This window comes from Salmo salar, chromosome ssa18 (genome assembly GCF_905237065.1).
Source record: "Salmo salar chromosome ssa18, Ssal_v3.1, whole genome shotgun sequence".
Taxonomy (NCBI): domain Eukaryota; kingdom Metazoa; phylum Chordata; class Actinopteri; order Salmoniformes; family Salmonidae; genus Salmo; species Salmo salar.
The window spans coordinates 59,847,351-59,861,807 of NC_059459.1; the positions used below are offsets into that span (position 1 = coordinate 59,847,351).

The following is a 14,457-nucleotide window of genomic DNA, read 5'->3' on the forward strand; positions in this document are numbered from 1 at the left end:
GACCATGCAGGTCTGATTCTCCTCTGAACAGTTGATGTTGAGATGTGTCTGTTACTTGACTCTGTGAAGCATTTATTTGGGATCCAATCTGAGGTGCAGTTAACTCTAATGAACTTATCCTCGGCAGCAGAGGTAACTCTGGGTCTTCCTTTCCTGTGGTGGTCCTCATGAGAGCCAGTTTCGTTATAGCGCTTGATGGTTTTTGCTACTGCACTTGAAGAAATGTTCAATGTTCCGTATTGACTGACCTTTGTGTTAAAGTAATGGACTGTTGTTTCTCTTTGCTTACTTGAGCTGTTCTTGAAATAATATGGACTTGGTCTTTTACCAAATAGGGCTATCTTCTGTATACCACCTCTACCTTGTCACAACACATTGATTGGCTCAAACACATTAAGAAGGTAAGAAATTCCACAAATAAACTTTTAACAAGGCACACCTGTTAATTGAAATGCATTCCAGTTAACTACTTCATGAAGCTGGTTGAGAGAATGCCAAGTGTGCAAAGCTGTCATCAAGGCAAAGGGTGGCTATTTGAAGAATGTCAAATATATTTTGATTTGTTTAACACTTATTTGGTTACTACATGATCCCATATGTGTTATTTCATAGTTTGTCTTCACTATTATTCTACAATGTCAAATGGTAAAAATAAGAAAAACCCTGGCATGAGTAGGTGTGTCCAAACTTTTGACTGATACTGTAGAAATCTGATTTGGACTTCCTGATCAATCCTGTCATTTTGTTTCTTAGCGCTCTGAAGGAGGCCCAGTCAACAGGAGCATTTTTATGTCTAGCTTGAGCCCAACATACATTTCTCTTTCTAATTAATTCTGCCAAGTTATCTGAAAACCAGGGATTGTCCCTTCCACTGATTCTGAATGTCTTCCAAGTCTAGGTCCAAAAGGTTTCTACCCCAAAGCCATAAGACTCGTGAACAGCTCATCAAATGGCTACCCAGACTCTTTGTATCCCCCCCCCCCCCCTTTAGCTGCTGCTATTCTCTGTTTATTATCTATGCATAGTCACTTTAACTCTACCTACATGTACATATTACCTCAACTCACCGGTGCCCCCGCACATTGACTCTGTACCGGTATCCCTGTATACAGCCTCGCTATTGTTATTTACTGCTGCTCTTTAATTATTTGTTACTTTTATTTATTATTTCTCTTTTTTACCTAACACGTATTTTTCTAAACTGCATTGTTGGTTAAGGGCTTGTGACAAATAACTTCAAATCAAATGTTCAACCCCTCCTTTACTCATCCGATCAGTTCTAAAAACCGTGTACCCATCAATGGAAATTTGAAACAGATTTCTTTAGCCAAGTTTCTGATAAAAACCATTGTCCGCATTTGTCGTATTGGCCCATTTTCTAATCATGTCTATTTTTGGAAATTTTTGGAGGCCAAAACCAGCTCTGTTTTTAAAATCATAGGGAGTCGGGAAATTGCATGGCGTCTAACCGGCCCAGGATTTGGTCGCACATTACCAGAGATCAACAATAAAAATGTAACAATACATCTGATGCGTGAGGACTTGGCAGAGCCAGCACCATTGTCAATGAAACGAGCTGTCTTTCGACACAGAAAAAAAAAGTAATTCAAGAGTTTGCTATGGTTAGCTCAAGAAGTTATGTTTCAAATGATCAATTGATTCAACAGGTACAGCAACCTCAAGTAGATTTGGAAAATATCGGGGAGTGGGTTTGCCGGAACAAATTTGTTTTACACACCAAGAAAACCAAAGTTAAGTTGGTCTGTTCCACCAGGAAAAGGTCAACACAGCATGGAATACAATTAAGTATGGGAGGAGTACAAATATGAGGAAGTGGCAGAAACCAAACTACTAGGAGTGCAGCTAGACACCTGCTTATCATGGTCGTCTCTGATAACTAATTATGTATATAAAAAATGTAACTGCATGCATGATCAGAAAGATGGCTAAATATTTACCAGGAAAGATTAAGCAAATAACCCAAGCATTAATTGAGAATCAGGTGAACTACTGTTCTGTGGTCTGGGGAAATGCATCTGCAAGTGAAATTAGGAGGCTGCAGATTGCACAGAACAAAGCAGCAAGGATTGTTAAGGTGGAGATATGATTTTATTTTTGTTGTAGTCATGCTCAATGCTCTTGGTTTGTCATCAATCAACAAGATAATTAAAAAAAAAATGCTCATTTTATTTCATAATATACATCATTTGAAACGGCCGAACTCTATTCACAACAGTATTCAGTTGGTAAGAAACATTCAGTAAATAATAGGAATAGATTGTCCAGCATCTGTTATCCAGACAGAAAAGAGAAATAGGCAAAATAACAATTTGATTTAGAGTAATAAAGAAATGTAATAATTTATCTGAGCAAACCAGAAACCTTTTCAATATATAAATTCAAACAATACATAGGAAAGTTGTGCTGGACTATGGTAGATTAATCTATATTTTTGGACTGTTAGAGTATTTATCTGGTCAATATGTTAGTGTATTATGTCTGTTTGTAACAGTGTGTTATGTGAAAATGTGATCGTATTATAAATTGTATTTTAATGTGTAAGGACTCTTGGAAGATTAGTCCAAATGAGGACTAAAAGAGATCCTAATAAAATAAAATCAATCATCAGGTGAGTGGAACTGGGTTTTTTATTGCAGTTTGCTTGCTGTTAGCGATCTCTTTGAAAATTATCCATTGTTCATGTGCAACATTGTTGCATTTCAACTTTAGATCACCAGTTACTTTGTGTTTTAAAAGTGATGAAGATGTTTGCAATGGGAAGTAATAGTTTGCTGAGCCTGTTTAAAAAAAAATATATATATACACACACACACACACACACACACACACACACACACAGTGGTGGAAAAAAGTATTTGATCCCCTGCTGATTTTGTACATTTGCCCACTTACAAAGAAATGATCAGTCTATAATTTTAATAGTAGGTTTATTTGAACAGTGAGAGACAGAATAACAACAAAAAAATCCAGAAAAACGCATGTCAAAAATGTTATAAAATGATTTGCATTTTAATGAGGGAAATAAGTATTTGACCCCTCTGCAAAACATGACTTAGTACTTGGTGGCAAAACCCTTGTTGGCAATCACAGTGGTCAGACGTTTCTTGTAGTTGGCCACCAGGTTTGCACACATCTCAGGAGGGATTTTGTCCCACTCCTCTTTGCAAATCTTCTCCAAGTCATTAAGGTTTCGAGGCTGACCTTTGGCAACTCGAACCTTCAGCTCCCTCCACAGATTTTTATATTGGATTAAGGTCTGGAGACTGGCTAGGCCACTCCAGGACCTTAATGTGCTTCTTCTTGAGCCACTCCTTTGTTGCCTTGGCCGTGTGTTTTGGGTCATTGTCATGCTGGAATACCCATCCACGACCCATTTTCAATGCCCTGGCTGAGGGAAGGAGGTTCTCACCCAAGATTTGACGGTACATGCCCCTGTCCATCGTCCCTTTGATGCAGTGAAGTTGTCCTGTCCCCTTAGCAGAAAAACACCCCCAAAGCATAACGTTTCCACCTCCATGTTTGACGGTGGAGATGGTGTTCTTGGGGTCATAGGCAGCATTCCTCCTCCTCCAAACACGGCGAGTTGAGTTGATGTCAAAAAGCTCCATTTTGGTCTCATCTGACCACAAGTTTCACCAGTTGTCCTCTGAGTCATTCAGATGTTCATTGGCAAACTTCAGACGGGCCTGTATATGTATTCTTGAGCAGGGGGACCTTGCAGGCACTGCAGGATTTCAGTCCTTCACGGCGTAGTGTGTTACCAATTGTTTTCTTGGTGACGATGGTCCCAGCAGCCTTGAGATCATTGACAAGATCCTCCCGTCTAGTTCTGGGCTGATTCCTCACCGTTCTCATGATCATTGCAACTCTACGAGGTGAGATCTTGCAAGGAGCCCTAGGCCGAGGGATATTGACAGTTCTTTTGTGTTTCTTCTATTTGCGAATAATCGCACCAAATGTTGTCACCTTCTCACCAAGCTGCTTGGCGATGGTCTTGTAGCACATTCCAGCCTTGTGTACAATCTTGTCCCTGACATCCTTGGAGAGCTCTTTGGTCTTGGCCATGGTGGAGAGTTTGGAATCGGATTGATTGATTGCTTCTGCGGACAGGTGTCTTTTTTTACAGGTAACAAGCTGCGGTTAGGAGCACTCTCTTTAAGAGTGTGCTCCTAATCTCAGCTCGTTACCTGTATAAAAGACACCTGTGAGCCAGAAATCTTTCTGATTGAGAGGGGGTGAAATACTTATTTCCCTCATTAAAATACAAATCAATTTATAACATTTTTGAAATAAACCTACCATTAAAATTATAGACTGATTCTTTCTTTGTCAGTGGGCAAACGTACAAAATCAGCATGGGATCAAATACTTCCCCCCCCACTGTATTCTTATGATTAGGGCTTATGTCAGAGTGAATGGGTTGCTTATTCTTTATCCTCATGCTGTCTGTGACTGTCTTTATCAGCCTGTGTGTTTTACAAAAAGTGCCCTGTCCTATATGAAGTGCACTAGTATTACGGTCGCTGTCCTTTCAGCATTACGAGCCCGTCACACTCACAAAAGCAACACTCCTCTGTTGCTTTTGATTAAGGTTTTTTTGTGGATCAAAAGAGGGCTTAGGTGGTGGGCGTGGCAATGGCCACGTTCTGCGTGGCTGGATTGTAGAGAGAATATTAGAGGCCCACATCTTGGCGGCGTAAAGACATTTTTGCAATGATGTCCTTTATCTACTTCCGGATAACATTTTTAGGTCTCTGCATGCAGTTTGAAGGAAGTTGCTAAGTAGCGTTAGCGCATTGACTGGAAGTCTATGGGTATATTGTGCTAACACTAGTTAGCATTGGCTACCTTCATACTGTACACAAAATCCCGAAGTATCCCTTTATGACAATTTTCTCCATGGAGCTGAGAAAATGTTGCTGTTTTAAAGCAAATTTCCTGCAATTCTATGCATTTTGCCATGGCTAATGCTGTGTTTTAGTCAAACAATCTATACTTTTCAGTTCCATCTTACTGTCTAGCTTTTTATTTTGGTGATTGTTTTCAAATAAAAAAAAGATGGACCTATCTTTTCTACATACTTTGTATCTTGAAAGCTATTTTCAATCCTGAAAAGTATCAAAGGCATCCCAAGAAAATCCCTGGATAGTGTGATGGTGTTAGGTTAACATACTGTGTAAGCAGTGTTGTTGGTAGCGTTATGATATAATGGATGGTCAGTCATTGCATCCATAGCTCTATGAATTCGAGAGTGGTTACATTTCTGAAGCCCTATCCCTCAGCTTTCTACCAAAACAAGGGCATGGAAATGCATTGTTTAAACTTCTGATTACAGCTTTAAATTGTTGCTTCAAAGGTTTTGTATACTTTCAGTCAGTAGTTTTGAAAGTAGTGCTCACAAGCCAAAACAAGTCCCTGGATTTTTTTTTTCATTTCTTTTTTGACAGTTTGTATGTACAATATTTAAGTACTTAGGATCCCGGAGTGCATCTTAAATCGAGACCGCACGGCACCACCTTTCTTTATGGTCCATTTGGAGTGGTAGGAGGGGGAAGTTTCACCTAGACACTGATCATGGGTCATTTTGGGGATTTTGGCAAGGAGGCCCTTTATCTACTCCCCCAGGGTCAGATGAACTCATGGATACCATTTATGTCTGTGTCCAGAATGTAAGGAAGTTGTAGGCAGTTGCACAAGCCAATGCTATTTGGCGTTAGGGTGATGACTGGAAGTCTATTGTATCGGCTAGCATGCAGTAGATAGCGCAATGACTGGAAGTCTCTGGGTAATGCTAGTTAGTGTCCCGAACCGGCTCGTAGCCCGTAAAAAAATAAAGGGAGACAATGTGAAGATCAAGGAATAACAAATATATTTATTAACTAAAGTTAAACTATAAACAAGTAACAATGGTGTAAGTGAGTGGTTGCGTACATTGATGTGATAATGAGGGGTGTTGAGGGGCCAAAGCAAACAAACAAAAACGGCTACAAAATGCCACAACCAAAATCCAACAGTGTGTCTGTGTGGAGACTCCTAAATGAATGGGGGAAAAGGTGCATTTATCCCCAGGACACACCCGGGCCCAGTTGTGTCCCGTTTCGCTGACGACCCGCTGACGACCCTCCCGACATCCTAATAAGGAAAACGAGAGCAAAGAGAATTCGGCAGACAGTGAGAGGGTCGTCATACACACACACACACACACACACACACACACACACCCCTCCATAAAACCGGGGACCAACAATGACCCTGGAACACCACACCAACCAAACAAACAAAATACTGCCCCATCCAACCTCGTCCTCAGCAACCTTTGCGCAAAGCAACCTTTTTAAGAGGAAAAAAAATAATGAAAACAGAGGGAAGGGAACAGACAGGAGTGACAGAACAGGACAGCAAAATAAACAGTGGCCCGTCACGTGACTCTTCTAATGTGGGACAGCCCGTGGCTCCTTGATTAGATCAGAGCAGGGCACAGAAACCAGAATAACAGGGAAAGTATTGACAGATTTCTTTGTAACATCGTCATTAGCCGGTGGAGTGACCAGGTCACCACAGCTCATGGAATGCATTACCGCACAGAACACCTCTGGGGAAGCTGTGCGCTCTCATCGGGAATCCCTACAAGTGACAGTTTAGAGGAAACCACTAGAGATGGACACAACAGGCCATACACACTCACCAGCCAAGTTATTCACAAGGATAACATCGATACCCTCAATAGGCAATGAAGGACGCATCCCTACAACATCCTCGGCTTTCACCAGTTCAGAATTCAACGGAACTGACAGTGTTCAAACCGATTCCTCTAATTAAGACACTATCCCGAATCAGTCTCAGCAGAGAAGGGTAATGGACTCGGACACAGACTCAGAGGCACCTGTTTCACTCAGGATCTTCACTGGCACTGGGTCGTTACTTCTTAACCTCTCTAGGGTAGGTGGCACCAAATCGTCCCACCTACGTAACAGCCAGTGTAATCCCGTGGCGCGTTATTCAAAAACCTCAAATGCAAAAACTTCAATTTTTCAAACATATGACTATTTTACACCATTTTAAAGACAAGACTCTCGTTAATCTAACCACACTGTCCGATTTCAAAAAGGCTTTACAACGAAAGCAAAACATTAGATTATGTCAGCAGAGTACCCAGCCAGAAATAATCAGACACCCATTTTTCAAGCTAGCATATAATGTCACATAAACCCAAACCACAGCTAAATGCAGCACTAACCTTTGATGATCTTCATCAGATGACAACCCTAGGACATTATGTTATACAATACATGCATGTTTTGTTCAATCAAGTTCATATTTATATCAAAAACCAGCTTTTTACATTAGCATGTGACTAGCATTCCCACTGAACACTGCCGGTGAATTTACTAAATTACTCACGATAAACGTTCACAAAAAGCATAACAATTATTTTAAGAATTATAGATACAGAACTCCTCTATGCACTCTATGTCCGATTTTAAAATGGCTTTTTGGTGAAAGCACATTTTGCAATATTCTCAGTAGATAGCCCGGCATCACAGGGCTAGCTATTTAGACACCCAGCAAGTTTAGCACTCACCAAAGTCAGATTTACTATAAGAAAAATGTTATTACCTTTGCTGTCTTCGTCAGAATGCACTCCCAGGACTTCTACTTCAATAACAAATGTTGGTTTGGTTCAAAATAATCCATAGTTATATCCAAACAGCAGCGTTTTGTTTGTGCGTTCAAGACACTATCCGAAAGGGTAAATAAGGGTGACGAGCATGGCGCAATTCGTGACAAAAAAAATCTAAATATTCCATTACCGTACTTCGAAGCATGTCAACTGCTGTTTAAAATCAATTTTTATGCCATTTTTCTCATAAAAAAGCGATAATATTCCGACTGGGAATCTGCGTTTAGGTAAACAGACGAAAGAAAATAAAGCATTCGGTCGACTCAGGCACGCGCCTAAGCCCATAGTACTCTGATCGGCCACTTGCCAAACGCGATAATGTGTTTCAGCCAGAGGCTGCCTCGATATCGTTCAGCTTTTTCCCGGGCTCTGAGAGCCTATGGGAGCCGTAGGAAGTGTCACGTTATTGCAAAGATCCTCAGTCTTCAATAAAAAGAGCCAAGATGAAACACAATTTGTCAGACAGGCCACTTCCTGCATGGAATCTTCTCAGGTTTTGGCCTGCCATATGAGTTCTGTTATACTCACAGACACCATTCAAACAGTTTTAGAAACTTTAGGGTGTTTTCTATGCAAAGCCAATAATTATATGCATATTCTAGTTACTGGGCAGGAGTAGTAACCAGATTAAATCGGGTACGTTTTTTATCCGGCCGTGTCAATACTGCCCCCTAGCCCTAACAGGTTAACAGACACACACAACCCTCTGTTTACCTTTCGTTACAATCTGGGTCAGTTGGGACTTTCACATGGCCCTGGGCATGAAACAGAGTGACAGGACTGAACAGATGTGGGACAGGCACTGCTAACGCAGTAGGCTTTGGTTTAACGTTAGCGCGAGTACTGAATTTACCCTTAGCCCTGAGAACAGGACATTCGTTTTTCCAATGACCTGAACCATGACAGTAGTTACACTCTTGACTAAAGTCAGCTTTACCACGGGAGCCAGGCTCAACCTTAGATGAAACTCTGCCCGTAAACCAGTGGGCAAGGACCAAATCTCGCCAAACGTCCCCACACTTCCGAATACGAGGCTCTGCAAAGACACTTTTCTGAGTCAAAACCTACTCATCCGCCCAAACCGCAGCTTCAGAGACAGTCTTCACTTTTCGTTAATGTACGTGGCTATAGGATCAGGGATTGTATCCTTAAATTACTCTAGCATAATCAGATCACACAGCCCATGGAAAGTCATAACCGCAGAGGCGGAACACCAGCGATTAAACTGAAGATAACTCACGCAAACTCAACATGAGTCTGTATCAGCCTTTTTCAACGTTTTCAATTGTTGGCAGTAAGCATCAGGAACCAATTCGTAAATCTGTAATAGCCATTTTAACCTTAGTGTAGCCGACAGTGCCGGCTCTGCTAAGAGCTGAATGTGCTTCCTGCGCTTTACCAGTCCACACACTGCAACATTAAAGTGCGATCAGAATCAGGCCAACTCCTAGCGTCAGCAACACGCTCAATCAATGAAAAGAACGTCTCAGGGTCCTTCTCATTACATTTTGGCAACAGATGTGTCTGGGACTTGACCGAGAGAGGAGCAACCCCTACAGTAGGTAAATCTGGGTCACTTTCCCAGAGCAAACTCCAGAGAGCTTTCCTTCTCTAACCAACTCTAGCCGTCCTTGTTGCAGCTTGATTTTTGCACTCTCCAAATTCTGTTTAAATTCCAATTGCTTTTCATACTTAACACGATCATGCACGAGTTTAGCTTGTTCTAACGCCCACTCCCAAACCCACTCATGCTCTAGTTTAGCTTGCTCATGCGCTAGTTGTAACAGAAGCAGTTCTTTCTGTTGTTCATAAGACGGACTACTAGGGCTAACAGACGGAGCAGCCGTTAGATCGGAGCGGCCATTAACTTCTAGTATACCACACTCCATCAGATTGGCATTCAATATCAACCTAACAGAATTTAAGACTTTTATCACTAATTTCAACCTGGTCGTGATCAGCGATCTTCAACAGCTGTTCTTTAGTACATCATTCTAACAGTTCCTCTGATGGAACACGTATGAACAAGTGTACATTAGACATCAGTCACTACTAAAAATAATCTCACTCTTCCCCTCTGCTGAACACACCAGACCACAACAAGAGAAGCACCAATCACACTGGGCACCACAGGAGAGACATCAGATATATAAGGAACTTCCCCCAAATCCTACAATAACTCCACCCTAGTCTTCGTGCAGATTCGCGGTGGGTAATTATGCACTGTAGCCCGCTGTCATGGAAAATCCCACTGGCATGGAAAAACTCCCCAGCCCACTGGCGGATTCCCCCCAAGCCACTGATGTGCCCGCGAGACCACTGCTCAGTCCACAGACACCAAACAAAATAACCATGCCCAATGTATTCCAAAGTGGAACACGTCGCTAAGCCTAACAGGGGAAAAGACAGGCTATAGCTCCGGGTAGCAAATGGCACTACCCTACCCAAATCTCCCACAGAGGTACACAGCAGTTTGTACTGACCTCCTCAGACCGATGTCCCAACAGCAAGTAGAGCAAGAGTTTCCAACCTGGGCAGGGACTTGGAAACTAACAAATGTTACTCTATCCAATGCAGTACACAACCATCTATCCACTGCAGTGGCAAGTTTAGCAAAAAAAAACAAAGGCAACCAACACTGGGCCTACCAAACAGCGCAAAAAAAAATAATCTGTCACAAAGATAAACAAAGCACCTAGTGTCCTCAAACACTAATTCCACATTTTCTCCCAAACAAATTACTCATACCAGTTAGCTTAACAACACTAGTATTGGGCCTACTGGCATACTTTTCCATGAAACGCATGTTTGATGATGTCACCGGACAACCAAAAACACTGATGCGTCTAAGGCACTATACCGAACACCTATAAGACTATGCAGTGAATACCAACCAAAGCGCATCCCAAATAGCATTAACCCATCATAATGCAACAAAATAATATCCACCAAAATGTCTAGGAACCAACTTTTATAATCCCAGATGAGCCCCCACTTGTCACGAACAGGCTCCTAGCCCGTAACAAAAAAGGAGACAACGTGGAGCTCAAGGAATAACAAAATATATTTATTAACTAAAGTAATCTACAAACAAGTAACAATGGTGTGCGTGATTGCATACATTGATGTGATAATGAGGGGCCAAAACAGACACAAAATGCCACAACCAAAATCCAACAGTGTGTCGAACCCAGGTGTGTCCCATTTCGCTGACGACCCTCCCGACTCCGCTTACCGACATCCTAATAAGGAAAACAAGAGCAAAGAGAGAGAATTCGGCAGACCGAGTGGGAGGGTCGTCACATTAGCAATTGCACTAGCGCTAGTTAGTAACTTCCTTCAAACTGCACACAGAGCCATAAAAATGCTATCCACAAGTTCATCTGACTCTGGGAAAGTAGATAAAGGGCCTCATTGCCAAAATCCTAAAGTATCCCTTTAAGATTAGGATTGTGGTTAGGATTGTGGGGAAGGGAAGCAGATCCTAGATCTGTACCTAGGGGAAACTTCACTCTCAAGCTTAACTGCTATTCCTGCCTGTGCTTCGTCTCCCCTCCAGAGTTCATGCGTAGCCCCTGTGTGGAGGCGGGCCTCATCCCCCCCCTTGTGCAGCTGCTCCACTCCAAGGACCACGAGGTGCTGCTGCAGACAGGCCGTGCCCTAGGCAACATCTGCTACGACAGCCGTAAGTACACCCTGTCATATGTTTCCCTTACACGTTTCTCACCGGGTGGAAAAGGACCCGGGATCGGTGTCAATGGGTTCCACCATCAACATTTTCAAATAGATTTTTATTTTATTTTTATATACATTTTTTTTTACATGGGGAGGTCACTTTATTAGGAGGGGGGGACCATCTTGCCTAGGTGTAATTGTAGAGGAAGTATTGAAGTGCCTTTACTTGACAACTGTCCCCCCTCTGCTCTCCCTGAGGAGGTGCCTTACATCTTGGGGAATACTGGTGTCAGCGGAATCCGAACCGGCTATTAGGAATATCTGCTCTTTTGTATGGCATTGATATGTTGAAAATCGGTTAAGTCTTAGGTCATCGTAATGGGATATAGACTAGCCTGTTTCACAAGTGGGAAATACTCTGGTGATAATTTGGAATACTCTGGCCATAAAGGGCCAAAAGTGTCTGAAAATACTGGATCTCTACTGTGAGATAACTATAGTATTCCATGGTTCTACCTGAAAGTCAATGTAAAATCCATAATTTTTCATCTGAGTAGCATAAGCTTCGCTAAGCAGCTCTAATATAACACTATTCAGGAATTCTGTTCTGTCCATTTTAATAGGCGCCAGGGTGACTGCCCATCCCCTGTCAATCTGGGGAATTAGTCAGCCCTGAGTTCCTGCTGAGAGCAGCACTTCCCCAGACGGACACCCTCACCTTCCAAAGTCTGTCACACAAAGATAAAACTGCTTACAATCACTTCCCCCAATGCCTCTAGAACGGGTGTCAAACATACATCCGGCCTGTAAGGGTGTTCAGTCTGGTTTGAGTAAAACACATTTTTGGGTTACGGGCAGTGTAGAAATTATAATGGACCTACATTCATATAGTTTTTTGACTGTGTCCAGCTCGTTAATAATCACCAAAATGAAAGCTAGACAGTCAGGGAGCATAGAAAATGTAAAAAACTATGAATAGAGGACCATTTTTTAAAAATCTTGACGGCGAGGAAATATAACCAATTTTCAGTTGGACCCTCCAGACCTCGTTGAAGACCAAATGCGGCCCCCACATCAAAAAAGTAACTAGAATAAAGATTTAGTGGAATTAATCGAGTTGTCGTGAATACATTTAAGGGGAAAATGTGTTGAGGCCTTAATGGCAGCTATTGTTTCTGGTGCATTGTTTCTGCCGTCACTGAAAGGTGAGACGTCTATGGTTTGATAGGATCATAAAGAGTGTAAGAGCATAGTGGCAGAAACGTGTGTTTCAGTCGGAGCTGCAGCTGTTTTCAACTCTTAACGGGGGAACCACTGAAGAAATCAGTTTAGAAGGAGTCTGTAGTTGTTTGGTACTGGCCCTTTTTCAAAATGTAATTACCACAAGACAAACTGACCGCTTCAACTGCCAATTGTTGTGCATTCAAACAACTTCCAGACCTAGCAGCATAAAAACAGGACCAGGATTTTGTCCATCAATGGCAACCAGATTCAGCGCAATTTGTTTAGTCCTTCTCCCTTGCTTTCTCTGCTTCGTTTCTCCGACAACACCCTCTCTCCCAATCCCTGCCCATTTCTCTTTCGCTCTCTCACCTCTTTTCTTTTCCTGACTCATCATCTACCACTTCCTCTGCAAGCTATGCAGCTGCGCGTTCCTGACATTCTTATTTTGTCCGCCATCATTAAACACACACTGTATAATGTGTCACTATGTTCCTGTGTTAAAACAACTAATGCAGACAATAATCTACAGTACATGTGGTGTCTGCAGGCAAAGGTGATGTCCTTAAAGTTTTAACCCCTAACCTCAGGAGCACTAACTAATCCCCATTTCTTTTCTTTTTTTGACCCAACTATCATTGTTGACGACATTTTTAACACTTTAGTGAGGTTCATTTGATGTTCTATAAATATGACATAGGCTAATTGTATCCAAAATCATGTAAACAATAAACTGAACAAAAATCCAAACCCAACATGTAAAGTGTTGGTCCCGTGTTTTCGTTTTGGAGAATTTGACAGTACGGCTAACCACCCTCACAACCGCAGACCACGTGAAACCACACCAGCCCAGGACCTCCACATCCAGCTTCTTCACCTGCGGGATGGTCTGAGGGGGGATGGGGGGGGGGGCAGTGCTGAGGAGTATTTCTGTCTGTAATAAATCCCTTTTGTGGGGAAAACTCATTCTGATTGGGTAGGCCAGGCTGCCAAGTGGATAGACCTGGCTGCCAAGTGGGTAGGTATATGCCCTCCCAGGCCCACCCATGGCTGTGCCCCTGCCCAGTCATGTAAAATCCATAGATTAGGGCCTAATGAATTTATTTCAATTGACTGATTTCCTTATATGAACTGTAACTCAGTAAAATCTTTGAAATTGTTGCATTCATATTTTTGTTTAGCTTATATTTTCATGGCTGTAGTAGATTGCTATGTTGAGCAGAGCAGTGTCCTACAAAGGTACTGTGGTCTGTAGTAATATGGTGCTAATTAAGGCCACTCAATGAGGCGTCTGCTAAAAACGATTTCATAAAAACAGACTGGAGTCACTGAGTGTGACAACTTCAATTCCCATGGTCCCTAGGCTGTCTGGTCTTCAGTTCCCAAGATGCAGGATTTTTTTTTTATTGCACAAAGCGAACAAACTTATTCTCTATTCAATCCAGCTGGGATTCAGTCACTCAACCGCCATACGTTTGCTGTTCACAGTCATGCTCATATGCATAACCTGACTCTATTACTTCTGTAGTACGGTTGTCGCTTCCACTCATAACCACACTGTATATGAATTTGACCATGATTCTGAAATCTGGAAGCATCTACCTGTGATGAAAATCAATTAGCATTCAAGGTCATTTTGCATTTATTTTTAACTAATTGGCTTCATCAGCACTGCCACTAAATTTGTCTGCAATTCAGACTGATAGCCACAAGCGCACCAATACATTTTGAGGTTTGGGGTGGGGATGACCAAAACAAACTGCAAAACGCACAATATGTAATTTCATGTCTCTGAGCTATGTGCAACAGGTATTAGCTTGGGTTATGTGTGATTTAATTTCTAGTTAGCTGCCTCAAGT

The 14,457-nt window shown here is 42.0% G+C and overlaps 1 protein-coding gene across 3 annotated transcripts in view; it reads left to right on the top strand.

Moving 5' to 3' along the window:
• Positions 1–14,457, top strand: part of LOC106577599 (rap1 GTPase-GDP dissociation stimulator 1) — a 56,509-nt gene that overhangs the window by 13,653 nt on the left and 28,399 nt on the right. For all 3 annotated transcript variants that reach the window (XM_045701346.1, XM_045701347.1, XM_014155797.2), the window contains exon 4: positions 11,262–11,387. In XM_045701346.1, the coding sequence (XP_045557302.1) occupies positions 11,262–11,387 (126 nt within the window). The remainder of the gene's footprint in view (positions 1–11,261; positions 11,388–14,457) is intronic.